Source organism: Salmo trutta, chromosome 13 (assembly GCF_901001165.1).
Source record: "Salmo trutta chromosome 13, fSalTru1.1, whole genome shotgun sequence".
Classification (NCBI taxonomy): Eukaryota; Metazoa; Chordata; class Actinopteri; order Salmoniformes; family Salmonidae; genus Salmo; species Salmo trutta.
Genome location: NC_042969.1, coordinates 11,760,594 through 11,788,365, shown reverse-complemented (window position 1 = coordinate 11,788,365; position 27,772 = coordinate 11,760,594). Strand labels below are relative to the sequence as shown.

The 27,772-nt window shown below is 44.5% G+C and overlaps 3 protein-coding genes across 5 annotated transcripts; 1 reads left to right on the top strand and 2 right to left on the bottom strand.

The window, feature by feature from the left end:
- Positions 1 to 228: 228 nt before the first annotated feature.
- On the bottom strand, positions 229 to 3,941 carry LOC115205202 (GTP-binding nuclear protein Ran). Of its 2 annotated transcripts, none has more exons than XM_029770930.1 (7): positions 3,879 to 3,941; positions 2,585 to 2,649; positions 2,357 to 2,441; positions 1,848 to 1,973; positions 1,176 to 1,363; positions 843 to 1,013; positions 229 to 614 (listed from the first exon to the last, which is right to left on the bottom strand). In XM_029770930.1, the coding sequence occupies exons 2-7, from the start codon at positions 2,615 to 2,617 to the stop codon at positions 570 to 572; spliced, it is 648 nt and encodes a 215-aa protein (XP_029626790.1). In that variant the 5' UTR covers positions 2,618 to 2,649; positions 3,879 to 3,941; the 3' UTR covers positions 229 to 569. The 2 variants fall into 2 exon arrangements, with proteins under 2 accessions (XP_029626790.1, XP_029626791.1); XM_029770931.1 differs by lacking the exon at positions 3,879 to 3,941 and adding an exon at positions 3,788 to 3,811.
- A 366-nt stretch (positions 3,942 to 4,307) lies between these two features.
- Positions 4,308 to 12,336, bottom strand: LOC115205201 (NADH dehydrogenase [ubiquinone] iron-sulfur protein 8, mitochondrial). Its single transcript, XM_029770929.1, has 6 exons — positions 12,073 to 12,336; positions 11,918 to 11,986; positions 11,613 to 11,702; positions 9,841 to 10,013; positions 4,955 to 5,083; positions 4,308 to 4,774 (listed from the first exon to the last, which is right to left on the bottom strand). The coding sequence occupies exons 1-6, from the start codon at positions 12,110 to 12,112 to the stop codon at positions 4,643 to 4,645; spliced, it is 633 nt and encodes a 210-aa protein (XP_029626789.1). The 5' UTR covers positions 12,113 to 12,336; the 3' UTR covers positions 4,308 to 4,642.
- Positions 12,337 to 12,745: 409 nt separating this feature from the next.
- LOC115205200 (mucin-22) lies at positions 12,746 to 27,600 on the top strand. Of its 2 annotated transcripts, none has more exons than XM_029770928.1 (11): positions 12,746 to 13,104; positions 13,487 to 13,529; positions 13,921 to 14,072; positions 16,569 to 16,668; positions 16,762 to 16,869; positions 17,007 to 17,113; positions 17,288 to 17,402; positions 17,794 to 17,859; positions 23,396 to 23,585; positions 23,806 to 23,963; positions 24,082 to 27,600. In XM_029770928.1, exons 3-11 carry the CDS (start codon positions 13,927 to 13,929, stop codon positions 27,469 to 27,471), a joined length of 4,380 nt encoding a protein of 1,459 aa, XP_029626788.1. In that variant the 5' UTR covers positions 12,746 to 13,104; positions 13,487 to 13,529; positions 13,921 to 13,926; the 3' UTR covers positions 27,472 to 27,600. The 2 variants fall into 2 exon arrangements, with proteins under 2 accessions (XP_029626788.1, XP_029626787.1); XM_029770927.1 differs by having other exon boundaries at positions 13,918 to 14,072.
- Positions 27,601 to 27,772: the final 172 nt, after the last annotated feature.

Genomic DNA, 27,772 nt, shown 5'->3' with positions numbered 1-27,772 from the left:
CAGAGCCCATTTCATTTCCACTCAATTATGGCAATTACAAGAAAATTATTTTTCCTCATAGGGAAATTTGAATTTCAGTTTACTTCCTGAATTGAAATTCACCCCAACCCTGGCAAGTATGCTTAAACAATCAGCTACTGGAAAGATTTAAGTCCACCACGCTCAACTTCTACCCCCAACGACATGTCAAAACACTTAGCAAAACAACGAATCAAAGACAACTGCATGTTCTTTTGAGAATGTTTTTATTCAAAGTTTATTCCCCCAAGTGCTTCCGGTCAGTCGGCCTTAGCCCAGCGTGTGCCGGGTAAGGGCAGAGGGTGGTGCTTGATGATGGTGAGTTGCACATTACCTTGCCAACACTAGGGCGGGTGTCTTACAATGAAACTAAAGAACCACACGACTTTACCAAGTTTGTATTTTTTTTATCTGTTTTAAAACAGAAACAGAAAAAAAAGAGTTCCAAAATAAAAATAAATCTTCAATGGGATTTTACATGAAAAGGGGCCAAACTCCAACAACTTCCTGACACACGGGGGTGGGGGGGTCATACATAAATACATAACAGGTTAAAGGTCATCATCTTCATCTGGGAGCGCTGTTTCTGATGCAACCTGGAGAGGGGGGAGACAGAAGTGAATAACGGTTAGGGTTACAACGATACACCATGTACAAATCAGCAACATGGATGCATGTTGTTATTATCTAGCCATTCTGATCCAATTTCATACGGTAAGACACTGATGAGATCAGATCCTTCCGATCCAATTTAAAGCGATAACATTTGACTGTCTCGATGCAGTCCATCTACCCGTGCTGAGTCACTGTGCGGTTCTACTCACTTTGAGGTCATGCTCGTACTGCGCTGCGAGGGAGGGGTCCATGAGGATCTCTGGTGGGGCGAGAGCGGGCATGGCCACGAACTCCAGGTTGGGGTCTCCAATCAGCTTCCGTGCTAGCCACAGGAAGGGCTTCTCAAAGTTGTAATTACTCTTGGCAGAGATGTCGTAGTACTGAGAGAGGGAGAAGAGGGTTATAACCTAGCTGTGGAGAACGAGGTCTAAAATGTTTATTTACCCATTATTTCATCAGGGCTAGTCTCAGCTTGCACAGAAACCCAGATACACTACTATACAACACCACTAGTCAACTATATTAAAGTGTGTAATAATTACCTGGAGGTTCTTCTTGCGATGGAATACGATGCTCTTGGCTTTGACTTTCCTGTCTTTGATGTCTACCTTGTTGCCGCAGAGGACTATGGGAATGTTCTCACAGACTCGCACCAGATCGCGATGCCAGTTGGGTACGTTCTTGTAGGTGACTCGGGACGTGACGTCAAACATGATGATCGCGCACTGGGCTGGAGAGCAGAAGGCAAGGGAGTAGAAAGGAGGAGAGTGGAGAGGAAAGAGGGAGCAGAGAAAAAAAAAGTACAGAAGGGGATTCAGAGAGTGAAGAGGCAAAGAAAGCAAGAGAAGGATGTAGAAAGGGAGTGTCACAGCATGAATCTACTCAACATAGCATCCTTACTGGAGGGGGCAGATTTTACCCAGAATAGTTTGGTGATTCTCTACTAGACGTCCTGGGGGGGGGGGGGGGGGCAACTTCTTCATGGACTAAAAGTAATCTGCTTCAAGGCAAGGTTATTAAAATATATAAATAAATATCGGTGCTTAACTTTAACTCTCGGTTATAAGAACTGGCCAGTGATATTCCATACAAAGCTCTGAAGGCAAGTAAGTCAGTAGAGCAGGGAGCTTTTTTTTTTAGTAACTAGGGCCCAGAGTTCTTCCTCCTGGTCAGCAAAACTTCTAGGCAAAGCAAACAAGCACTTTATACAATACCTTGGATGTAGTAGCCATCTCGGAGCCCTCCAAACTTCTCCTGCCCGGCTGTGTCCCACACATTGTATTTGATGGCCCCTCTGTTGGTGTGGAAGACCAGCGGGTGCACCTCCACTCCCAGCGTGGCTGGAAGGAGGGAAAGGGGAGAGAAGAGCGGAAACCCAACAGGACAGGCGAAAGAAGGGAGAGATGAGAGGGAGACAGGGAGAGGTAGCGAGAAATAAGGGAGAGAAAAGAGGAAGTGGGCAGAAGAGAAAGAGCCAGGTGGTTGAATGGTGGCTGTTGGTTTCATTCTGAGTCTATCCCTTGCTGCACATTGTTATCTGGTGCCTCCATGTATCCTCTCTTTCTTATTGGTGGTCTCTGCAGTGTGACACGGCTCCCTCCCAATGACTAAAACTCCAATAAACCATTCTACCACTACAGGCTGAGTGCAAAGGCCTAAAACATGTGGACGTGTTGGGGGGGGGTTGATGTAAGTAATTACATGCTGATGGGGAGTGACTTACCAACATATTTCTTCTCAAACTCTCCCGTCAAATGTCTTTTGACAAAAGTGGTCTTTCCCGTTCCTCCATCGCCAACCAACACAAGCTGAGAGGGTAAGAGCATTAGAAGTTGGAACACATGGGGGGGGAAACAGCAGCTAGCTAGCCATGACCTAACTCAACATGATCCTGCTTCATGTTCTAAAACAAAATAAACAGTAAATGTGTGAGAGAAGGAAAAACCCTCACCTTGAACTGGACCTGTGGCTCTCCCTCTGCCATTGTGGAATGTGTCGTGGGTTTTTTATGTTCTCCTAAAACACAGACAGGGTGGTATGGTTAGCTAGCTAGTATAGTTAGCTGGCTACCCTGGATCAACTAACTACCTAGTAGTGGCTAATGAGATTGTAGTTTTGCAAAGGGGGTTCCCAAACTTTGAGCTGTCCATTTATTTTGAACTGGTTTAAATCTTGTTTTCTGCAATTCTACACATTTTCTAATGTTTAATGTGATATTGAGTGACAAATTACAATATACATGGGCTAAAAAATCCTAAATAAAAAAACCTTAGCTTACATGGGCTAGTTGATCTGGACATTTCTGACAAGTTATAAATAGCTCTCTAAAGTGTGCAATGACGAACAGGACAAGATTAACTGATAATGCACTAACCGATTTCGAAATTTCACTATTACAACTTTCAAAAGTATGTTTAAAGCCTGACAGAGTTCCTTTATACAAATGTTTTCTTTTTTAGGTCCCCCGCCCCACGGCAGTTTGTGAACTACAACAACCAAACAACCTTTCGACATAGCAGCACGCGTCCAAGCTAACCAACAAGAAACCTTGGTAACTAGCTGCGCGTTTTATTAAACTAGCAACTTATTCCTAAACCTTAGCATATTTCCGGACATCTGACGAATCAGGATATTACAACGTGTAAACAATCCTATCGATAACCTACATTCAGGCCTGTAGTTATGCCTTCTAAATATAGTATTAATCAGTTCATGTGATGTCACGTTAGCTAGCTAGCACAGCATGCAGTCTAAACGCCGAGGATGGCTAGTTAGCCGTACGTTAGCTAGTTAGCATTTGATGAGTGCGCCATTCAGCAGGCTACCGCACTTTTCTAGTTTCGGCTGGAACAATGTGTGTGCCGCACAATCTGTTCTCTGGTTAGTTAACAGTCTAAGTAATGGTTCTGTTATGTAACAAATTAACCCTGCACAAAACTGCTACAATCTGATATGTGTGTGACAAATAACAATATAACGAAACATCCTCAATCAAATCTATAAAAGAAACAATTAAAGTTGCATCTAACGTTAGCTAGCTAGCATTTCGCTACTCAAAGCTAACGTGGTGTTAGAATCAATAAAACTGTCTAATAACTTCGCTTATTGTCAAAATAATTACTAAACTGAAGGTATAAATACACCAATAACCCACTTTTGTGTCTCTGATTGTCCCAATTTTGATTCACAATGATTAGAAATTGAATTTAGACCAGCGTCACATCAGGAAAAATGTTGAGACTCACCCGGCGTTGAAACGAAGCGGAAAAGAGTAAATGGCTGCGTTCGCGGGAGATTCAGCGATGACCTGAGTCAGTTTCCGCTCATATCACGTGATCAACGCCAGCGATAAACTCTTTTTGGTGCAACAATTGAGATGTAGAAGAACCGTTGCGACTGTGATATACACGTAGTAAAGCTTTATCAGGAGTTTTATGATGGTTAAAAACAAATTCACGTTTTGGAAAATGTAACCGGCATGTTTTTTTTGTTGTTGCCATGGTTGCTTTTCCCCCAGTAATTTTTTCCGCAATTTGGCCATATGATTTTTAGACAACGGAAGAGTGCAAGCTATAATATTTGTTTTCAAGCTATGCCAAGCCATCACTTTCTAATCTTCATTCAATCACACATGTAATTCATACCTAAATAAGTATGAAAAAGTACAAACAGGAGGCCTTCAGAACACAATTTATTTTCTTCATACAAATAAATAAGCTACAATTAAATCGACAGTTATAACTCGTATTCAAAATCTCATATGACAACATTTGCATGAGGTATACACTTAAATCAAATAGTGATTAATGCAAATGTATGCGCTTTTGCTTTTACACTTGTGCGTGTTTATTTGACTTTGACAATATGCCTACTGGCTCTATGTTAAAAGTATGATCTATTGCGTAGTTGGTGTATTATTAATTGACATAGGATTGTCATAGTGTTTACAGTATGCATAGTATAGGGTAGTTAGCCAGTATGACGATGGTTGGTGTGCCAGTATGATGGTCTATCTATAGAGGTAGTCTGCCTGTATGTTGGCAGCAATCTCCGACTCCCACTGATCTCCATTGTTCAGCAGCTTCTCTTTGTTGTACAGCAACTCCTCGTGGGTCTCTGTGGCAAACTCAAAGTTTGGACCCTGAAGGACATGAAAAAGTTAAATAAGTCCAGAAACCCTTAACCCTAGAATACACCAGAAGTTCTAGAATATGCTACTGAAAGTTCTTTTCTGGTATGACCAAAGCCACTAGAATTTGACAAGCTCTGAGTGAGTGAGTGCGTGAGTGTGTGTGAGAGAGTGAGATTGCCAGCTGTTTACCTCCACAATAGCATCAACAGGGCAGGCCTCCTGGCAGAAGCCACAGTAGATGCACTTGGTCATGTCGATGTCGTAGCGAGTGGTCCTTCTGCTGCCGTCTGCACGAGTCTCAGCCTCAATGGTAATGGCCTGGGGCAGACACGGGGGCAGCAGAGAGAGGACAGAATGAGCAGGCCGAGGGAAATAAACAAATGTCAGTGTCCGAATACCAATACCGTCGTACTAAATAATATGAAAAAAGAAAGTGTAATAGTATGTGAAATTTCCAAAACAGTACTCAGAATGCATCATCTAATGCGCGATTACGTTGACTCCCGCCATTCGTTCATTGTAGTACAGCGCGTCAATTTATCTGATTATCAGTTGTTGTCAAACATGTGCGTCAGAAAAGACAGGTGAATTCTACTAGATCAAACGTGAAAATGAGTATTCAGTTTAAGTATGTAGTACGCTAATATGGGTATTCGGACACAACCAGTGTGTACCCTATGAGCTGTGCAGGGGGTATTCGATTACCGGGGGAGGTAACTGGACTTTGTAGGGCTTACCTGGTTGGGGTACCATTGCATAGTAAAGTATATCAAGTTACCGATACCCTGGATAGTATTATGGACTGCAGGTACACTACATGACCAAAGGTATGTGGACACCTGCTCATCGAACATCTCATTACAAAATCATGGGCATTAATATGGAGTTGGTCCCCCCCTTTGCTGCTATAACATCCTCCACTCTTCTGGGAAGGCTTTCCACTAGCTGTTGGAACATTGCTGCGGGGAATTGCTTCCATTCAGCCACAAGAGCATTAGTGAAGTCGGGCACTGATTTTGGGCGATTAGGCCTGGCTCACAGTCGTCGTTCCAATTCATCCCAAAGGTGTTCGATGGGGGTTGAGGTCAGGGCTCTGTGCAGGCCAGTCAAGTTCTTCCACACCAATCTCAACAAACCATTTCTGTATGGACCTCACTTTTTGCACGGGGGCATTGTCATGCTGAAACAGGAAAGGGCCTTCACAAAACTGTTGCCACAAAGTTGGAAGCACAGAATCGTCTAGAATGTCATTGTATGCTGTAGTGTTAAGACTTCCCTTAACTGAAACTAAGGGGCCTAGCCCGAACCATGAAAAAAAGCCCCAGACCATTATTCCTCCTCCACCAAACTTTACAGTTGGCACTATACATTGGTGCAGGTAGCGTTCTCCTGGCATCCCCCAAACCCAGATTGGTCTGTCGGACTGCCAGATGGGTGAAGCGTGATTCATCACCCCAGAGAACACGTTTCCACTAATCCAGAATCCAATTGTGGCGAGCTTTACACCACTCTAGCCAATGCTTGGCATTGCACATAGTGATCTTAGGCTTGTGTGCAGCTGCTCGGTCATGGAAACCCATTTCATCGAGCTCCCGATGAACAATTCTTGTGTGGTTTTATCAACGATAAACCCCCCAAAAAACACGCACCCAGAACTGAATTTGGGAAACGGTGGAATGGAGATGGCAGAAACTTAGGTTTTGTTTGAAACTGCTAGTGAGTCGAGTGAAGCTAATAGTACAGAAAGTGAGAATGAGTGGGTTACAAGTGACAAAGAAAAAAAAGGGAAACAAGAGAAGTAAAGCTGTTGGAAAATAGGAAACCACTAGACTCGTTTTTGGTTGGAGTCAGGGTTTTGGATAAATGATACTTGGGAAATCTGTTTAACGTCTCCAGGAAAATCTGGAATGTGTTGGAAGAAAGTGTTGAGTCAGTGAGATTCACAAGAAGTGGTCTTATTTAGATTTTTTGTGTGTCTGCGGAGCAGAAGTTTTAAGACTCAAAAAGATAATCAGAATGGAATGTTTCCTGCATGGATTTTCGTAGCAGGGAGCCTATCAAGGGGGTTATTTCAGGGGTGGCGCAAGAAATAAAGGCAGAGGACATAACTGAAGACATCGATGGAGTGGTTGGTGCACGTCGACTGACCTGTATGGTGGACGGAGAAAAGAAGTTCACATCATCCATGCTACTGTTCTTAGATGAAGAGTCTCTCCCTTCACATATAAAGTTAGGATTCATGAGATACCCCGTAACAGCTTCTGTGCACAAGCCCCCTCAGTGTCATGCATGTAAAATATTTGGTCATGTGTCAAGTGTGTGCAGAAGGGAAGAATATTGTATGCCAGATGAAGGGAAATGCTGCAACTGTGGAGGTGAACGTGTGCCTGAATTCTTGGAATGCCCTGTTAGGGTGAAGGAGAACGAGGTGGCAAGGGTAAGGCGTGTCCAGCATGTCTCCTATCTGGAGGAGGTGAGAAAACAGGAAGGAACAAGTGGCAGGGAAGAAGCAATGGTAGTAGAGCCACCAAGACCAGAATGTTTCTCATCAACCGAGAGATAGTGAAATGCTACATGTTAAAAAGGTGGACTTTGTATTATTTATTGCAAGGGTCATAAACTGTACAGCACAAGCAGGGAAGTCTAAGAAAATTGGAATCATTGTGAATGCCGCTGAATGTTTTTTGGGTCTTCGTGATTTCATAGCCGAGGCCGTGCAAGAAATCCCGTCGGTGAGTGAATGTAACCCCAACAGTCCCCTGAGGCTGTGTAGGGATGTATTTTGAATTGGACTGTGATTGAAGTAGTATGATGTTTTTGTAAAAAAAAAATGTAAAAAAAAAAATTGTTGTCTTGTTTTATTTTGTAAGTCATCGTTTTCCCCTTTCCCGGAATGTTTTTTTTTTTTGTTTCTTTGTTTCTTATTCAATATCCTGTCCAGCTGGTGGCGGTAATGCACCATTAACATTGGATGCCCACCGCTTTTAAACCCTATCTAATAAGAAGAACAATTCTTGTGCTGATGTTGCTTCCAGAGTCAGTTTGGAACTCGGTAGTGAGTGTTGCAACCGAGGACAGACATTTTTTACACGCTTCAGCACACGGCGATCCTGTTCTGTGAGCTTGTGTGGTCTACCACTTCGCGGCTAAGCCGTTGTTGCTCCTTGACGTTTCCACATCTTACAATAACAGGACTTACAGTTGACCGAGCAAGCTCTAGCAGGGCAGAAATTTGACGAACTGACTTGTTGGAAAGGTGGCATCCTATGACGGTGCTACATTGAAAGTCACTGAGCTCGTCAGTAATGCCGCTCTACTGCCAATGTTTGTCTATGGAGAATGCATGTGTGCTCGATTTTCTACACCTGTCAGAAACGGGTGTGGCTGAAATAGCCGAATACACTAATTTAAAGGGTTGTCCGCATACTTTTGTATATACAGTGCCTTCGGAAAGTATTCAGACCCCTGGACTTTTTCCACATTTTGTTACATTACAGCTTTGTTCTAAAATGGATGAAAAAAATAGAAAATCCTCAATCTACACATAATAACCCATAATGACAAAGTAAAAACAGGTTTTTAGACATAAATACCTTATTTACATATGAGACTCGAAATTAAGCTCAGGTGCATCCTATTCCCATTGATCATCCTTGAGATGTTTCTACAACTTGATTGCTGTCCACCTGTGGTAAATTCAATAACATTTTTAAGGTCCCACAGTTGACAGTGCATGTCAGAGCAAAACCCAAGCCATGAGGTCAAAGGAATTGTCCGTAGAGCTCTGAGATAGGGGAAGGAAGGTCGAGGAAGGTTACTAAAAAATGTCTGCAGCATTGAGGAGTCCCAAGAACACAGTGGCCTCCATCATTCTTAAATGGAATAAGTTTGGAACCACCAAGACTCTTCCTAGAGCTGGCCACCCGGCCAAACTGAGCAATCGGGGTAGAAGAGCCTTGGTCAGGGAGGTGACCAAGAACCCGATGGTCACTCTGACAGAGCTCTAGAGTTCCTCTGTGGACATGGGAGAACCTTCCAGAAGAACAATCATCTCTGCAACACTCCACCAATCAGGCCTTTATGGTAGAGTGACCAGACAGAAGCCACTCCTCAGTAAAAGGCATGACAGCCTGCTTGGAGTTTGCCAAAAGGAACCTAAAGACTCTCAGACCATGAGAAACACGATTCTCTGGTCTGATGAAACCAAGATTGAACTCTTTGGCCTGAATGCCATGCGTCACGTCTGGAGGAAACCTGGCACCATCCCTACGTTGAAGCATGGTGATGGCAGCATCATGCTGTGGGGATGTTTTTCAGCTGCAGGGACTGGGAGACTAGTCAGGATCGAGGGAAAGATGAACGGAGCAAAGTACAGAAATATCCTTGATGAAAACCTGCTCTAGAGCGCTCAGGACTTCAGATTGGGGTCGAAGTTTCACCTTCCAACAGGACAACGACCCTAAGCACACTGCCAAGACAACACAGGAGTAGCTTCGAGACAAGTCTCTGAATTTCCTTGACTGGCCCAGCCAGAGCCTGGACTTGAACCCGATCGAACATCTCTGGAGGGACCTGAAAATAGCTGTACAGTGACGCTCCCCATTCAACCAGACAGAGCTTGAGTGTATCTGCAGAGAAGAATGGGAGAAACTCCCCAAATACAGGTGTGCCAAGCTTGTAGCATCATACCCAAGAAGACTTGAGGCTGTAATTGCTGCCAAAGGTGCTTCAACAAAGTACTGAGTAAAGGGTCTTAATACTTATGTAAATGTGATATTTAAGTTTATTTTTATAAATGAGCAAAAATGTATAAAAATCTGTTTTTTCTTTGTCATTATGGGGTATTGTGTGTCAATTGATGGATGGAAAAAACAATAATCAATTTTAGAATAAGGCTGTAACCTATTGCAATGTGGAAAAAGACAAGGGGTCTGAATACTTTACGAAGGCAAGCAGGTATTAATGATGCGTATGCCTACATACAGTAGTTTGTAGTACTAGTGAGTATAGTGGCCAGGGCATTGAGGGCAGTGTAGTGCTTTACCAGTGTGTTTATGTGGGTGTATATAGGTCACCTGGGCAGGGCAGACAGCCTCACACAGCTTGCAGGCGATACAGCGCTCCTCTCCGTTGGGGTACCGGCGCAGAGCGTGTTCACCACGGAAACGAGGAGACAGGGGACCCTTCTCAAACGGGTAGTTGATGGTAGCGGGCTCGCGGAATAGGTAACTCATTGTCATCCCCAATCCTGGAGGAGTGTGTGGGAAAGACAGGTATAGAAATGTTACTTATGTGTGTGTGTGTGTGAGCATCACTGGAGTACCGCAAGGCAGGGGGGCCCACGAGCTCTGGGATCCCATTCGTCTGTCAACGATGTCTATTTTATTTTACCTAATAAATCATTTTGACAGTAACCCTCCAAAAAGTAATTCATAAACCTTTTTAATTTCCATATGTACTAGGAAGCTAAGGTTGTTCTTTGTGGTTTTTAGTTTAGAAAACAAAATCTCTGCAGAAGCGACAGTTACAGGGATGGTAAAAACAGCTATATTGATGTAGCAACATCAGGAAAACTGTGAAGAAAGGAGTTATGCTTCAAAATTAGCAAGTTTGTAACATCTTTAATTGAGCCTCTCATTCTTAATTGCCAGCCTCAACGCGTTATGGAAAGAGATGAACTGTCGCCTTCAGGAAGCTCTGGGGACAGGTCATCTGGATACTGGACAGACGATAAATTGCCAGATGCAATTATCGTCTTTAGCAGACAACAGTTCTTGAGGGCTTGAACAAAGATAGCAGTTTGCTTTTTTGTTCATACATGGTGAACCAACGTTTGAGTTGTGTGGTTGCAATATCAACTGTCTCTTATCTCTGGTCTATCTTGGCATGCATCATTCAAGACTACGTTTCAATTGTGTGCAGCACAACGGACATATAATGCCCAATGTCTCAGGAAAGACTGTCTGGGTTGGTAATACTCACTATAGAAAACAGTCAGGCCCCCAACCTGGACCTACAGGCCATGGTGAAAACATTTGCACACTAAAAAGGAGGACTTCAGGACACCAGGGGAGTCTCTTAAGTTGGATTTCATTTCATTTACCTTGAATATTGCAGCCCGTTTGTGTAGGCTACTAGCCAGACAAAACCAGTTCAACAATAAATAGTGGAGGAATTTATCCTCAAGCCAACTACTTTTTCCTCATTGTTAGGCTATTTGATGTGAATTTTTATAAAAAGTGTATAAATAGAAGCTAATTATGGTATATAGCTATAGATAGTACACTGCATAATGAAACAAACCCTAATGAGCTCGTGTTTTGAGGGTGGACTGACTATTAGTTGGCATTAATAGACTGGTTATACGCACAACTTTTTATCCAAGCTGGGTGAGAGCGTGAGGACGGCTCATCTCATGCAGGTTCAGGTAACCTATACAGGAGAGATGCATATTCCCCCCAAAATGTATTGGTAGCTGATTAGTATGCTGTTGCATCAAACATTTATTTTATAATCTGCAATGTTTGAATTTCCAACTTTAATTACATTATTGCTGCCAGCCAGCAGTCTAAAAATAGCAGCATTGCGACACTGTGTATAGCTTTGTGAAATGTTAGGCTTAACATGAGAAAATGCAGACCAAATAGGCCTACCAATAAACATTCATCCATTAGCTAAAGCTAAGCTCTGGCACCCCAGAAAACCTAGAAATGTTTGCAGTCGCATAGACATGTCACAATTTCAGCACCATGGACAGTGGTCGCTAGAGTCTGTACTTTGATTAGTATTTTTATTTTAGAGGGGGGGGACTCCAGAGAAACTGTGTTATGCAAGTGGTGTGTGTCACCTCTGAAGAGCTCAGTCCACAGGAGAGTCTGAGCAGCTCGGTCTGTGATGGACCTCATATCAAGAGGAAGTTCCTTGGCATTCACATACTCTACACGCACAGAGAGAGAGAGAGAGAGACAGAGAGAGACAGAGAGAGACAGAGAGAGAGAGAGAGAGAGAGAGAGAGAGAGAGAGAGAGAGAGAGAGAGAGAGAGAGGAGAACAAGAGAGGAGAAAGAGAACAAGAGATGAGAGAGGCAGCCATGAAGCCAAATCAAATTCGTAGTTATGGCTACTACTGAATATCAACATTTGTGTTACTTACTGTACATCCCTCTCTGCACACTGAGGCTGAAGTGTCGAACCAAACCGGGGATGATAACTCCAAAGGTGCCTAGCAAAGAAACAGAGAAGACAGTGACACAGGTCGCTGTCACACCCCCAATGAACGCAATTTGATTTACAGGTGTCTAGTCTTACCTGGCCTGGGGCAGTAAAGCAAACGCACTGCAGTAGACATGAAAACAAGAAGAAACTGGAGAGAGAGATATGGAGCATTTGTTGAACAGTTGGTCAATGAGGCGAATAGGCAAAATAGTGGATTCCTGATCCCACATGTCCAACAGCAGAAACAACCCTCTTCTCTCTGCCCCTACGTGACCTCCAGTGAGCACATCCTAAACACAAACCTCTTTGTGAGTGTATGTAAGGTGGTGAACAGATTGTCAGGCAGCTGCTTTACCCTGCACTTTCCTAATCTCCCATCCCCAATCTGGCCTTTAGGCCGACGTCACAGGTCACGCAGAGGCGCAATGCATAAGCACTTTCACAGCCAATCACACTGACCTTACAAATAAATACTGCAGGCTACCGTACAATTATAACCCCCCCCCCCCCCAATTTTTTTTTTACAATGTATAGGCTACAACTGTGGGAATAAGTTGTCACTAGCAAAGAAAGTTGAAAGACAAAGCGTGCAGTTTCTCGTAAATCACGAATAGTTTATAACTTTAACTAGGCTGTTTTGATAAATACACCTTGAGGAAAAACGGTTCTATTTAAAACTCGGAATAATAACTCTTTATCGACAGTAGGCTATCTGAGCTGTCTGGAACATATGATAGTGAAGCTGTCCAGGCAACAATAATTACAAGCTGCGCACTTAAATACCGCTGTCCAGACCGGACCGTTTACTTCGCAAGTATTCCAAGCACCGTAATTGAAAATGCAGGAATACCGATTCAAAAACGAAATTGACATGTCATATTACTTCTTTGTTTAATAAAACAGCATCAAACATTGTAAAACAGAAAGAAACATACCTGCTCCCACAACCTGTGATAACAGACGCAAGGGATAACCGTCACTGCACTGGCACTGTTGCTCCGAGAGGAGGGGAACTCTGAAGAGGCTTGTGAAACAGCAGTGTACTGTCTGCCTGGGTAGACATTGTCGCCATTTTGAATGTGGCAAAGTGCGATGCACTTACCTTCCAGTGCATATCAAAATATGGTATTATTCATCACACCACCCTCCTATTATACAATGCTATTATACACAATCACTTAGACACAGACACACACACACACCAGTGGAGACTGGTGGGAGGAGCTATAGGAGGACGGGCTCATTTGTAATGGCTTGAATGCAATTAATGTGTGGTTTCCATATGTTTGATCTGTTTGATACCATTCCATTTATTCCATTCCAGCCATTACAATGAGCCCGTCCTCCTATAGCTCCTCCCACCAGCCACCACTGACACACACACACACACATATATATACACACACAATAATGACTTCCCAATATGAGTTTGTGAGAGAGCAAGACTGAATAGCGGAAGTTTCTCTCTTTCTTTCCAATCTCGTTCTAACCAAACACTTCTCTTCAGCAAGCATTTCCCCCAGTCATCAAAGAGGAGAGAGAACTCAAAGGTATTTGATTTTACACCATTATACATCATTGTTACTTTATAACTACCGGGTGTGGTAACAGTCACAGTTAGTGTCGAGGCAGGATGCAGATAGGGCTTCACCTCTGCTTCCAACTTAATCTGTTGATGCTGTGGCTAGATTCTGTAGCACCACACTGTATGTATGAAGCCTAGATTGTGTTAAATGCCTTTATTTATGTAACAATAGGCTGTAGGTTTGATCTAAGTGTTTTAATATACAGGATAAGTCTTCTGTGTCGCACTTGTACTTGCTTTAGCTCTAACACACAAAGTACAGATATACACAACGGAGACGGAGACAGACACGCTCTGGTACATCAATACAAAAGTGATGAGTATTTTTGTAACTGGGACCTCTCCTCTCTCAGTAGAGTAAGATGCTGAGTGCGTCCACTCCGACCCAGATGCCCCCCAGCGGAGAGGACAGTTCTGGTTTTGACAGGGGGTCAGAGGTCAGTGTTCCAACTCCAGCCACAGAGACAGACCGCTTCGGCTTCATCCTGGTGAATGGATCCACTGCCGGGTCAGTACGAAGCAGTCTCTGGCTTAGCAGCACTGTTCTCTCTCTCTCTCTCTCTCTCTCTCTCTCTCTCTCTCTCTCTCTCTCTCTCTCTCTCTCTCTCTCTCTCTCTCTCTCTCTCTCTCTCTCTCTCTCTCTCTCTCTCTCTCTCTCTCTCTCTCTCTCTCTCTCTCTCTCTCTCTCTCTCTCTCTCTCTCTCTCTCTCTCTCTCTCTCTCTCTCTCTCTCTCTCTCTTTTTAAAGCCCATGTACAGTCTTTGTCATTTTATTTTTAAATCACCAGTCTAATATATCACTGTGTGTTTATTTAGCGAAAATAACCCCAAAATATTTGTAATCATTTATTTCCCTTGACTTAAAAAATGTAACATTAACCTAACAAAGACAGTCATGTAGGAATGAGGTTTGTGCAGTAAATGTAAATACATTTAAATAATTAGCTTTTTTATTATAATGGACTGATGGTACCTGCATCTGATGGTCATGGTGCTTTCAGGACAACTGGGAACTCGGAAAGAAACTAGGTCAAATCATGACGTCAGTGATCTTCAGGTCAGAAAGTCAGTGCTCAAGAAAGATGCCCGAGTTTCCGACTTCCCAGTTGTCTTGAACGCACTAAAGTTGGAAGTCGGAGATTTCCAAGTTCCCCGATGTTTTAAACACGGCATTAGTCGCAGCGCAGGGAAGGATGGAGAGAGCAGCAAATGGTTCACCTCTCACAGTCCCTGCTCTCTCCTTCCTTTCCTCCGGTGAGACTGACCAGAGAGAGGGCACACCGTCTTCCAAAAAGTGAAATATTCCTTTATATTAAAATAGACACGACGAGCTGCAGATAATAATAAAAATGCAGGGCTATCAAGACACTTGGTTACTTATTCATTGCAGCTGCAGCTCAAGTGGAAGTAGGGAGAAGCACGTTTTCTGTTTTGCAATAGTGTTGAATAAAACAGTGTTGAGAGTGCTGAATAAAAACCTAGGCATAAACTCACTCATTAAACAGCAGCTCTTTGCTGTATTCTTTGACAGTCTCTCTCTGGTCATGGTTTTAAAAGTAGTGAAATCTCACGTAGGCTTGTATCAAACTTTACTGTGGCCGGGGGTCGTGGAAGCTGTAGTAACTGTGATCGGAGCTATCCAATTGGACAGCGAAGTAGGCACAATTGTGATTTGAGCTATCCGATTGGCCAGCGCAGTAGACACACTGTATTTAGCCACAGATCTCCCGGTCCCCGGACAAATGAAATAGTTCAAAATGGGAACACTTTACCTTTGCCAGGGCTTCTGAATCAAGTGTACCTATCATCAACAGTGCAACCCGGAAAAAATGTGTTGTTTGGTGATCGACTAGGATGCCTTGAATATTGACCAGTTGATCGCGATCGACCGGTTGGTGATGTAGGCTTTAGGAAACAAATTTGAAGATATTTACATGCACAGCCATGCTTGGCTGATAGGATGGTCTAGAGCAAGGAGGCCTACAAACCTGACTCAGTTACACCAGCTCTGTCAGGAGGAATGAGCCAAAATTCACCCAACTTATTGTGGGAAGCTTGCGGAAGGCTACCCAAAACGTTTGACCCAAGTTAAACAATTTAAAGGCAGTGCTACCAAATAATTATTGAGTGTATGTAAACTTCTGACCCACTGGGAATGTGATGAAAGAAATAAAAGCTGAAATAAATAATTCTCTCTACTATTATTCTGACATTTCACATTCTTAAAATAAAGTAGTGATCCTAACTGACCTAAGACAGGGAATTTTTACTTGGATTAAATGTCAGGAATTGTGAAAAACTGAGTTTAAATGTCTTTGGCTAAGGTGTATGTAAACTTCCGACTTCAACTGTAGCTTTTACACAATTTCAGTGTTATTTTGACCTGTGTGGAAATATCCTAAAAAACAACAGCATGGAAATCACCTTTTTAACTGCACTTCCCTTTAAAGGATTGATTAGTTATGATAATAGAAACAAACTGGTGAACAGAAGGCACTAAAGACTCATCCTATAACTTGCAACTTCATGCAAAAAAACAGTTGTAGCACCAAAGATCACAGTTCAGCGTCACAGTACCTTTTTTTATATATAGATACAAATGTAAGTCTTTATTTAGTTCATAGAATAAACCCAGCTAATAACCTAACACAAATATAACAGACATCCTCTTAACAGTCATCTCCTACACTCTCTCACTCTTTGTCCTTGAACATCCTGACCTGTTGCTATGGAGATAGTCACACCGCCACCATGCGGTTTTCCTGTTTCCTGTCTATCTTTACGGTGTTTTCTTTCTCTGTGACGAGACATGAAGGTGCAGTTGACTCAACTCAGTACATTTTGGTAAATTGGCTGCCTTAGAGAGGACTTTGGTCCTCAGAAACAGGAAATAATCAAAGTGAGGAGTTAATTACCTGCCCTAGAAAGATACTGACTTGAAATGTTATTATGACAGTTATGCTTAAAGTGATCACCTTATTTTGCTTATGATATGTTGGTGTCAGGAGTGAAGGCCCGCCTCCTGAGCTCGTTAGACAGAGAGAGACAAAGTGGATCAACATCATCAGCCAATGGGATCGTGTCTTACTAAAGAAGTCCAGCAAGGTGTGTACTTGACATTTTTGATGTAACCTCCTCTGGGACACCAGACCCAGGTATTTACTCTGGCATGATCCTTACTCTCCACCGGTCTCTCAGGTCAAAGAGCAGTGTCAGAAAGGCATCCCAGCATCCCTCAGGGCTAAATGTTGGCCACTGCTGTGTGGCGCCACAGACAGAATGCACCGCAACAAGGACCTCTACCAGGTAACATAGAGCAAACAACTCAACTATATAGATAGAATCGTTTATTAGAACCTTACAGGGCCTTAATGGTATTCTTACCGTAAATATACAAATATTGCAGAGTAAAGTTATCAGGTAAATCTCTCTCCCTCTGTCAGACTCTGGACTCCAGGCCTGCCCTACAGAGCTGGGTGGACGTTATAGAGAGAGACTTAGACCGCCAGTTCCCCTTCCATGAGATGTTCCTCTCCAGAGATGGTCATGGGTAAAACAGCCTCATAATAATACTCCTTACTATTTATGGAACGATGATGACATACGACACATCTTTCTCCATCTCTCGTTCTTTGTGTAGTGTTGTATAAATATTGTCTGGTGTTATCCCGTCAGTGTTCTGGTTGTTCTGAGTGTTGTGTTGTGTGTGTGTGTGTGTGGGTAGGCAGCGTGGTCTGTTCCGGGTGCTGAAGGCCTTTACTCAGCTGAAGCCTGACGAGGGCTACTGTCAGGCCCAGGGACCTGTAGCAGCTGTACTGCTGATGAACATGCCTACAGAGGTACTGTTACAATCAGGGGCGCAACTATGGTTTTAGAACTGGGGGGGACATATTTATTATGATTACTTATTGTTTATCCAGTCGGATAAACACTCCAAACAGCCTACCTGACAGCTCGGAGGTGTCCCATGGTCCTAAAGCACACCGTTGCCTCGTTTTGTATCACATTCCAATGATAAAATTGGGGGGATAAAAATGCAATTTCAGAATGTAGGGGGGACATGCTACCCCCCCTCCTTCCCCAGTGAAATTGCACCCCTGGTTACAATCACCATCCATCCACCTGAACAACATGAAAGGACTGGATAGGTGGTAAGCTTGAGCTTTTCCTCCATCACAGCCTGTAATAACCTTCCATCTCTCTTAATACCTTTGCTTTCCCCTCCTATAGGAGGCATTCTGGTGCCTGGTACAAATTAGTGAACAGTACCTCCCTGACTACTACAGCCCCCTGCTGGTAAGATAATGTTACTTACTGCTCATGGTCAATTAGTGATCCAAAGACTACTCACAGAGTGAAAACTGCATATGTACAGTACCAGTCAAAAGTTTGGACGCACCAAGTCATTCCAGGGTTTTTCTTTATTTTTACTATTTTCTACATTGTAGAACAATAGTGAAGATATCAAAACTACGAAATAACCAAAAAAGTGTTAAGAAAATCTAAATATATTTGAGATTCTTCCAAGTAGCCACCCTTCGCCTTGATGACAGCTTTGCAAACTCTTGGCATTCTCTCAACCAGCTTCATGAAGTAGTCACCTGGAATGCATTTCAATGAACAGGTGTGCCTTGTTAAAAGTTATTCTGTGAAATTTCTTTCCTTCTTAATGAGTTTCAGGCAATCAGTTGTGTTGTGACAAGGTAGGGGTGTTATACAGAAGATGGCACTATTTGGTAAAAGACCAAGTCCTTATTATGGCAAGAACAGCTCAAATAAGCAAAGAGAAATAACAGTCCATCATTACTTTAAGACATGAAGGTCAGTCAATCCTGAAAATTTCAGGAACTTTGAAAGTTTCTTCAAGTGGAGTCGCAAAAACCATCAAGCGCTATGATGAAACTGCCTCTCATGAGGACCTTCACAGGAAAGGAAGACCCAGAGGTACCTCTGCTGCAGAGGATAACTTCATTAGAGTTACCAGCCTCAGACATTGCAGCCCAAATAAATGCTTCACAGAGTAGACACATCTCAACATCAATTGTTCAGAGGAGATTGCGTGAATCAGGCCTTCATGGTCGAATTGCTGCAAAGAAACCACTACTAAAGGATACAATAAGAAGAAGAGACTTGCTTGGGCCAAGAAACATGAGCAATAGCCATTAGACTGGTGGAAATCTGTCCGTTGGTCTGACGAGTCCAAATTTGAGATTTTTTGGTTCCAACCGCTGTGTGGGTGAACGGATGATCTCCGCATGTGTGGTTCCCACTGTGAAGCATGGAGGAGGTGTGATGGTGTGGGGGTGCTTTTCTGGTGAGACTCTCTGTGATTTATTTAGAAATCAAGGCACACTTAACCAGCATGGTTTGCACCTGGTAGGACTATTATTTGTTTTTCAACAGGACAATGACCCAACACGCCTCCAAGCTGTGTAAGGGCTATTTGACCATAAAGGAGAGCATCTCTAACCTCTCTTGGGTAGGGGGCAGTATTTTGACGTCCGGATAAAAAGCGTGCCCATAGTAAACTGCCTGCTACTCAGTCCCAGAAGGTTGGATATGCATATAATTAGTAGATTTGGATAGAAAACACTCTGAAGTTTCTAAAACTGTTTGAATGATGTCTGTGAGTATAACAGAACTCATATTGCAGGCAAAAACCCGAGAAAAATCCAACCAGGAAGTGTGGAAATCTGAGGTTTGTAGTTTTTCAAGTGATTGCCTATCTAATATACAGTGTCTGTGGGGTCATTTTGCACTTCCTAAGGCTTCCACTAGATGTCAACAGTCTTTAGAATGTTGTTTCATGCTTCTACTGTGAATGGGGAGAGAATAAGAGCGCTTGGATTCAGATGACTGAGAAAATGACATGGGCTCAATCCTGCGCACTCCCGTGTGAGTTAGGTGTGTTCCTTTTCATTTCTGAAGACAAAGGAATCGTCCGGTTGGAATATTATGGGAAATTTATGATAAAAACATCCTAAAGATTGATTCTAAACATCATTTGACATGTTTCTACGAAATGTAATATAACTTTTTTGACTTTTTGTCTGAACTTACAGCGCGAGCACAGTGCATTTGGATTACTCGACTGAACGCGCGAACAAAATTGAGGTATTTGGACATAAGGATGAACTTTATCGAACAAAACGAACATTTATTGTGGAACTGGGATACCTGGGAGTGCATTCCGATGAAGATCATCAAAGGTAAGTGAATATTTATAATGTTATTTCTGACTTCTGTTGACTCTAAAATGGCGGGTATCTGTATGGCTTGTTTTGATGTCTGAGCGCTGTACTCAGATTATTGTAAAGTTTGCTTTAGCCATAAAGCTTTTTTGAAATCTGACACAGCGGTTGCATTAAGGAGGAGTGTATCTATAATTCTTTGAATAACAGTTGTATATTTTATCAACGTTTATGATGAGTATTTCTGTAACTTGATGTGCTCATTCACCGGAAGTTTTGGGAGGCAAAACATTTCTGAACATTACACGCCAATGTAAAATGGGGTTTTTGGATATAAACATACATGTATTGTGTAACATGAAGTCCTATGAGTGCAATATGATGAAGATCATCAAAGGTTAGTGATTCATTTTAGCTGTATTTCTGGTGATGCCTCTCCTTGCTTGGAAAATGTCTGTGTGGTTTTTCTTGTCTAGGCGCTGTCCTAACATAATCTAATGTTATGCTTTTGCCGTAAAGCCTTTTTGAAATCGGACACTGGGGTTGGATTAAAGAAAAGTTTATCTTTAAAATGGGATATAATAGTTGTATATTTGAGAAATTTGAATTATGAGATTTTTGGCGCCCTGCTATTTCACTGGCTGTTGGCGAGTGTGTCCCGCAGGTGGCGCTAGCGTCCCACATACCCCAGAGAGGCTAACCTTTCTGATTCTTGATTACAAGCAAAAATTCAAGCAGGAAGCACCAGTGACTCGGCCTATAAAAAAAGTGGTCAGATGAAGCAGATGCTAAACTACAGGACTGTTTTCCTATCACAGACTGAAACATGTTCCGGGATTCTTCTGATGGCATTGAGGAGTTCACCACATCAGTCACTGGCTTTATCAATAAGTGCATCAAGGACGTCGTCCCCACAGTGACTGTACGTACCTACCCCAACCAGAAGCCATGGATTACAGGCAACATTGGCACTGAGCTAAAGGGCAGAGCTGCCGCTTTCAAGGTGCGGGACTCTAACCCGGAAGCTTACAAGAAATCCTGGATATGCCCTGCAACGAAACATCAAACAGGCAAAGCGTCAATACAGGGCTAAGATTGAATCATACTCCACCGGCTCCGACGCTCGTCTTATGTGGCAGGGCTTGCAAACTATTAGACTACAAAAGGAATCACAGCTGCAAGCTGCCCAGTGACACGAGCCTACTAGATGAGCTAAATCACTTCTATGCTTGCTTCGAGGCAAGCAACACTGAGGCATGCATGAGAGCACCAGCTGTTCCGGACGACTGTGTGATCACGCTCTCCGTAGCCGACGTGAGTAAGACCTTTAAACAGGTCAACATACACAAGGCTGCGGGGCCAGACGGATTACCAGGACATGTGCTCCGGGCATGTGCTGACCAACTGGCAGGTGTCTTCACCGACATTTTCAACATGTCCCTGATTGAGTCTGTAATACCAACATGTTTCAAGCAGACCACCATAATCCCTGTGGCCAAGAACACAAAGGCAACCTGCCTAAATGACTACAGACCCGTAGCACTCACGTCCGTAGCCATGAAGTGCTTTGAAAGGCTGGTAATGGCTCACATCAACACCATTATCCCAGAAACCCTAGACCCACTCCAATTTGCATACCGCCCAAACAAATCCACAGATGATGCAATCTCTATTGCACTCCACACTGCCCTTTCCCACCTGGACAAAAGGAACACTTATGTGAGAATGCTATTCATTGACTACAGCTCAGCGTTCAACACCATAGTACCCACAAAGCTCATCACTAAGCTAAGGATCCTGGGACTAAACACCTCCCTCTGTAACTGGATCCTGGACTTCCTGACGGGCTGCCCCCAGGTGGTGAGGGTAGGTAGCAACACATCTGCCACGCTGATCCTCAACACTGGAGCCCCCCAGGGGTGCGTGCTCAGTCCCCTCCTGTACTCCCTGTTCACCCACGACTGCATGGCCAGGCACGACTCCAATACCATCATTAAGTTTGCAGATGACAACAGTGGTAGGCCTGATCACCGACAACGACGAGGAGGAGGTGGTCAGAGACCTGGCGGAGTGGTGCTAGAATAACAACCTATCCCTTAATGTAACCAAGACTAAGGAGATGATTGTGGACTACAGGAAAAGGAGGACCGAGCACGTCCCCATTCTCCCTAACGGGGCTGTAGTGGAGCAGGTTGAGAGCTTCAAGTTCCTTGGTGTCCACATCACCAACAAACTAGAATGGTCCAAACACACCAAGACAGTCATGAAGAGGGCACGACAAAGCCTATTCCCCCTCAGGAAACTAAAAAGATTTGGCATGGGTCCTGAGATCCTCAAAAGGTTCTACAGCTGCAACATCGAGAGCATCCTGACTGGTTGCATCACTGCCTGGTATGGCAATTGCTCGGCCTCTGACTGCAAGGCACTACAGAGGGTAGTGCGTACGTCCCAGTACATCTCTGGGGCTAAGCTGCCTGCCATCCAGGACCTCTACACCAGGCGGTGTCAGAGGAAGGCCATAAAAATTGTCAAAGACCCCAGCCACCCCAGTCATAGACTTTTCTCTCTACTACCGCATGGCAAGCGGTACCGGAGTGCCATAAGACTCCTGAACAGGTAATCAAATGGCTACCCGGACTATTTGCATTGCGTGCCCCCCCCCCCCCCGCAAACCCCTCTTTTACGCTGCTGCTACTCTCTGTTTATCATATATGCACAGTCACTTTAACTATACATTCATGTACGTATGTACATATTACCTCAATTGGCCCGACCAACCAGTGCTCCCGCACATTGGCTAACTGGGCTATCTGCATTGTGTCCCGCCACCCACCACCCACCAACCCCTCTTTACGCTACTGCTACTCTCTGTTCATCATATATGCATAGTCACTTTAACCATAGCTACATATACATACTACCTCAATCAGCCTGACTAACTGGTGTCTGTATGTAGCCTCACTACTTTTATAGCCTCGCTACTGTATATAGCCTTGCTACTGTTTTTCACTGTCTTTTTACTGTTGTTTTGATTTCTTTACTTACCTATTGTTCACCTAATACCTTTTTTACACTATTGATTAGAGCCTGTAAGTAAGCATTTCACTGTAAGGTCTACACCTGTTGTATTCGGTGCACGTGACAAATAAACTTTGATTTGAGTGGTGCATCAGATGACCTGGCCTACACAATCACTCGACCTCAACCCAATTGAGATGGTTTGGGATGAGGTGGACCGCAGAGTGAAGGAAAAGCAACCAACAAGTGCTCAGCATATGTAGGAACTCCTTCAAGAATGTTGGAAAAGCATTCCAGGTGAAGCTGGTTGAGAGAATGCAAAGAGTGTGCAAATCTGTCATCAAGGAAAAGTGTGGCTACTTTGAAGAATCTCAAATATAAAATATATTTTGACTTGTTTAATGCTTTTTTTGGTTACTACATGATTCCATATGTGTTATTTCATAGTTTTGATGTCTTCACTATTATTCTTCTATGTAGGAAATAGTATAAATAAGTAGGTGTGTCCAAACTTTTGACTGTTACTGTACATCAATATGTTTTTCATCAGTAAGGGGTTTGGTTGTTGTGACATAGCTGAACAGCATTTCTCCAGATACTTGTCTCTCTAATGTTGTCTGTAGGAGGGGGTTCTCTTTGACGCGGCCATGCTGACCTGGGTGCTGAAGAAGACGTGTCCCGCAACTCACAAGCATCTGCAGAGACACGGCGTGGAGCCTCTGATGTTCGCCACCGATTGGCTGATGTGCCTGTTCACACGCCACCTGCCATTCAACACCCTCCTCCGAGTCTGGGACCTGTTCTTCTGCTACGGTCTGTTAATGAAGGAGGGAATGAATTAATTAATCTATCCATCTGTCTATTCATTCATCTATGTTCTCCAGTATATCTATACTTATATTATGGCCATTCACCTGCTCTTCTATCTATCTATCTATCTATCTATCTATCTATCTATCTATCTATCTATCTATCTATCTATTCCCCACATATCCTGTGTGTCGTTCTCATGCTCTCCATCCCCCTCCATCAGGAGTGCGTGTGTTGTTCCAGGTGGCGGTTGTGTTGGTGCGCAGGGCTCTGGGCCGGGTGGAGCAGAGGGAGGAGTGCGAGGGCCAGATGGAGACTCTGGAGAGGCTGAGGGGTGTGAGGGAGCAGGTGCAGCAGGAGGACGATACCTTCATCGGAGAGGTCAGACACCTGGCCTCATGTACACCGGTTATACTTGAACTATCCTACCATGCATGTACAATACACATGTGTTCCCCCACTTTTACCAACTCTCCATCTCCCTTTCACCCCCACCCAGGTGTGTTCTGTCCCCCTTTCGGGTAAGGATCTGGAGAGGCAGACGGAGAAAGAGCTGGAGAAGTGGAGGAAGGAACGGCCTGCCTCCACCTTTGATCCCCGGGGTCGTTGCCACGGATATCGGATGGCGTGGGCGAGGGCGAGAGAGAGGGAGGAGGAGAGGAACAGAAAGGAGAGGGCGAAAGGGAACCTGTCCATCCCACCGATTCGCTCGCCCTCCGTGCTCTCGCTCTCTCCCTCGCTCCTTCGCAAGAGGTGGAAGAGAGGGAGCAAAACAGACACAGGGGAGTGGGAGGGGGGAGGCAGAGAGGTGAGGAAGGTTTCAAAGGAGGTGTGGAAGGAGAGAAGCGAGGGAGGGGATCTGAGGAGAGGAAGTGAGATGGATGGTAGTCCAGTGAGGGCTCAGGGTGTTCCACCTCCTGCTACAGAGGACAGGGAACCAGTGGAACTGAGAGAACCATTAGAACACAAAGAACCATCAGAACAGGACAGAACCCAAAAGACCCAGATGACCCCAGATTCAGCCGGAGTAGCATCCCAGCAGCGTGAGCTCACCTCTGACCCTCGCGTCACCTCACAGGGCCAGGAGGAGGAGCAGGGTGGTTTCAGCGAGACACAGGCCTCTGAGCAGCACGGCGACAGCCAGTCACAGGAAACTAACCACAGTAAAGGCTCCATGGAAACACAGGAAGTACTGAACAAGCAGTCAACAGAGAGTGCACGTATCATCACAGAACACAGAGTGACAGAGACAAAGGTTGAGGCAGAGGAACGCAAGGAGACAGAGACACATGCAGAAGCCAAGACAGAGGAGGAAACAGTGACAGAGATCCAGATTCATACAGAAGCCAAGACAGAGGAGGAAACAGTGACAGAGATCCAGATTCATACAGAAGCCAAGACAGAGGAGGAAACAGTGACAGAGATCCAGATTCATACAGAAGCCAAGACAGAGGAGGAAACAGTGACAGAGATCCAGATTCATACAGAAGCCAAGACAGAGGAGGAAACAGTGACAGAGATCCAGATTCATACAGAAGCCAAGACAGAGGAGGAAACAGTGACAGAGATCCAGATTCATACAGAAGCCAAGACAGAGGAGGAAACAGTGACAGAGATCCAGATTCATACAGAAGCCAAGACAGAGGAGGAAACAGTGACAGAGATCCAGATTCATACAGAAGCCAAGACAGAGGAGGAAACAGTGACAGAGATCCAGATTCATACAGAAGCCAAGACAGAGGAGGAAATGGAGGCTGAGGTACAGAAAGGACAACACACAGATAAAAGTGTAGAGACAGAGACAGATATGAGGTCAAAAACAGAGACTCAAACAGATGTTAATGCAGACACTGAGACCGACACTGAGACAGACACTGAGGCCGACACGCAACAAGAGGCAGATATAAACTTAGAGTCAGAAACAGACATTAGGTCACTGAGAGAGAGAGACAAAGAGACGAACACAGAGACTGATACCAACAAGGACATAGAGGCACGTACCGAGGCACAGTCACACAAAGGGACAGCAATGGAGACGCACACGGACAAAACATCTGAGGCAGAGAGACAAACAGAGGTAGAAACGGAGGTAAAGGCACATGTAGAAACAGAGACACAGGGAGAAAATGAGTCAGCGATGCACATAGAGGCAGACACAAGAGTAGAGGCAGACTTGGGGTCACAGATGGAGGCTGATACACACATAGAGACAGAGGAAGAGTCAGAGATAGAGGTAGGGACAGAGACAGGGACAGAGATGGTCACAGAGGAAACCACTGACACAGGGATAGAGGAAGCCACTGACACAGGGATAGAGGAAGCCACTGACACAGGGACCGAGGAAGCCACTGATACAAGCACAGGGACAGAGGAAGCCACTGATACAAGCACAGGGACAGAAGAAGCCACTGATACAAGCACAGGGATAGAGGAAGCCACTGATACAAGCACAGGGATAGAGGAAGCCACTGATACAAGCACAGGGATAGAGGAAGCCACTAACACAAACACAGGTATAGAGGAAGCCACTGAGACAAACACAGGGACAGAGGAAGCCACTGACACAAACACAGGGACAGAGGAAGCCACTGATACAAACACAGGGATAGAGGAAGCCACTGAGACAAACACAGGGACAGAGGAAGCCACTGACACAAACACAGGGACAGAGGAAGCCACTGGCCCAAGCACAGGGATAGAGGCGGTCATAGGGTCCCCAAATGAAATTCAGACACACACAGGGACAGCATCAAAGATAGAGGTACAATACACAGAGCCCTCTAGGATAACACCAGCCAATCAGAGCCAGGTTTCTCCAGAGTTGACCTCAGGCCAAGACCGAACAGGTCAAGACCAGAAGATTCCTGAAGAACCCCAGGGTCCAGTCACCATCCATCCAGAGGAGAATCAGGAGACCCAGAACGTCAGAGAGAGTGAAGGAGAGAAAGAAGAGGAAGCATTGACATTTCCCTCTCAGGAAGCCTCAACTGACATCCTTCCACCATCGCATCAGGGGGAATCACTGAAAGCTGAACTCCCTCTCATACCTGGCAACCCAAAGTCCCAAAGTAAGAGTGAAAAGAGTGAGTCTCCACCTCCTCCAGACTCAAAGGCTGGATCTGGCAAGCCATTATCCACACACGCGGATGTCTCCTCCCAAAAGACTCAGGCCCGTGATGAACCTTGGGCAACCCCTTCTGGAGACTTCGGGCTCTGCAAGTCCTCCAGCTCCCGGAAGCTCACTCGGAGGCTCTCTGAGGATCTCTTCACCGACCCCAACCAATCACAACTCACCTTCACACACTCTAACCAATCAAATGCAGGCCTCATTCAGTTCGACCAACCACAACCTAACACCACAGCTCCAACTCAGGTACCAAAACACCCAGAATCACCCCGACATGTCACAGGGAGCATCCCAGGCACTGTCCCACCTCAGACTGTGTCCAAACCATGCAGAGGACCAACTGACACCGCCAGGCTATTTGGTCTCTTCCGCAGGCTCAAAGGGGAGCAGCCCAAACAGGACAGGGAGAAAGGGGAACCTAAAGTCCCTGTCCCCAGAATCCTAATCCAGGACTTTAGTGACGGGACAGGTGAGGGGCGCACAGTCAGGGGGGAGGAAGATGAGGAGCTGAGCTCCAGAGAGAGGAGGAGGAGACGGAGGGAGCAGGAGAGGAGGGAGAAAGAGGAGGAGAAGTTACGGAAGAAGAGGGAGAAGGAGATGGAAAAAGAGGAGAAAGAGAGAAAGAGGGAGAGGAGGAAGCCTCAGACGAGAGGGAAGAGTTTTCAGGTGCAACACAGCAATGTACCCCTCCCCGAAAACAGCGGCTCACAGACATTTGGTTCCAAAAGAAACTCTACTCCGTCTACGGAGACATACTTTTAACAAGCAAGGAAAGAAATCGACATCTAAAAATATCTTACAAACCACAAAAATTACCCAGAAAACATTTCCTTCAATTGTAGACTTTTCTGGAATGTAAATAAAACAATTATTTTTTCTAACTCAGGAAAATAGTGTTTGTTTTATTCTAGGGCTTGTGTACATTGATCATTGACATGCCAACATAAACAGGAAGTGCTTGTTGTCCAATTCCTCATAACTCCGGTGTCCCCAGGGTGATGTCATCCTCATCATGGTCCAATAAAAAGGCTGAATGTCCCGTCACTGTCCCTCATCTCTTCAA

What these genes read in the sequence shown, in the direction of transcription:
- LOC115205202 (XM_029770930.1), bottom strand. Translation starts at nt 2,617, where the DNA reads ATGGCAGAGGGAGAGCCACAGGTCCAGTTCAAG. An exon ending in AGCCACAGGTCCAGTTCAAG is followed by an intron (nt 2,442 to 2,584) that starts GTGAGGGTTTTT and finishes TTACCCTCTCAG; the next exon opens with CTTGTGTTGGTTGGCGATGG. An exon ending in ATCGCAAGAAGAACCTCCAG is followed by an intron (nt 1,014 to 1,175) that starts GTAATTATTACA and finishes TCCCTCTCTCAG; the next exon opens with TACTACGACATCTCTGCCAA.
- LOC115205201 (XM_029770929.1), bottom strand. Translation starts at nt 12,112, where the DNA reads ATGTCTACTGCAGTGCGTTTGCTTTACTGCCCCAGGCCAG. An exon ending in AGGCTGTCTGCCCTGCCCAG is followed by an intron (nt 5,084 to 9,840) that starts GTGACCTATATA and finishes TGTCTGCCCCAG; the next exon opens with GCCATTACCATTGAGGCTGA. An exon ending in CTGTTGATGCTATTGTGGAG is followed by an intron (nt 4,775 to 4,954) that starts GTAAACAGCTGG and finishes CATGTCCTTCAG; the next exon opens with GGTCCAAACTTTGAGTTTGC.
- LOC115205200 (XM_029770928.1), top strand. Translation starts at nt 13,927, where the DNA reads ATGCTGAGTGCGTCCACTCCGACCCAGATGCCCCCCAGCGGAGAGGAC. An exon ending in TACTAAAGAAGTCCAGCAAG is followed by an intron (nt 16,669 to 16,761) that starts GTGTGTACTTGA and finishes CCGGTCTCTCAG; the next exon opens with GTCAAAGAGCAGTGTCAGAA. An exon ending in CTCTCCAGAGATGGTCATGG is followed by an intron (nt 17,114 to 17,287) that starts GTAAAACAGCCT and finishes GTGTGTGGGTAG; the next exon opens with GCAGCGTGGTCTGTTCCGGG.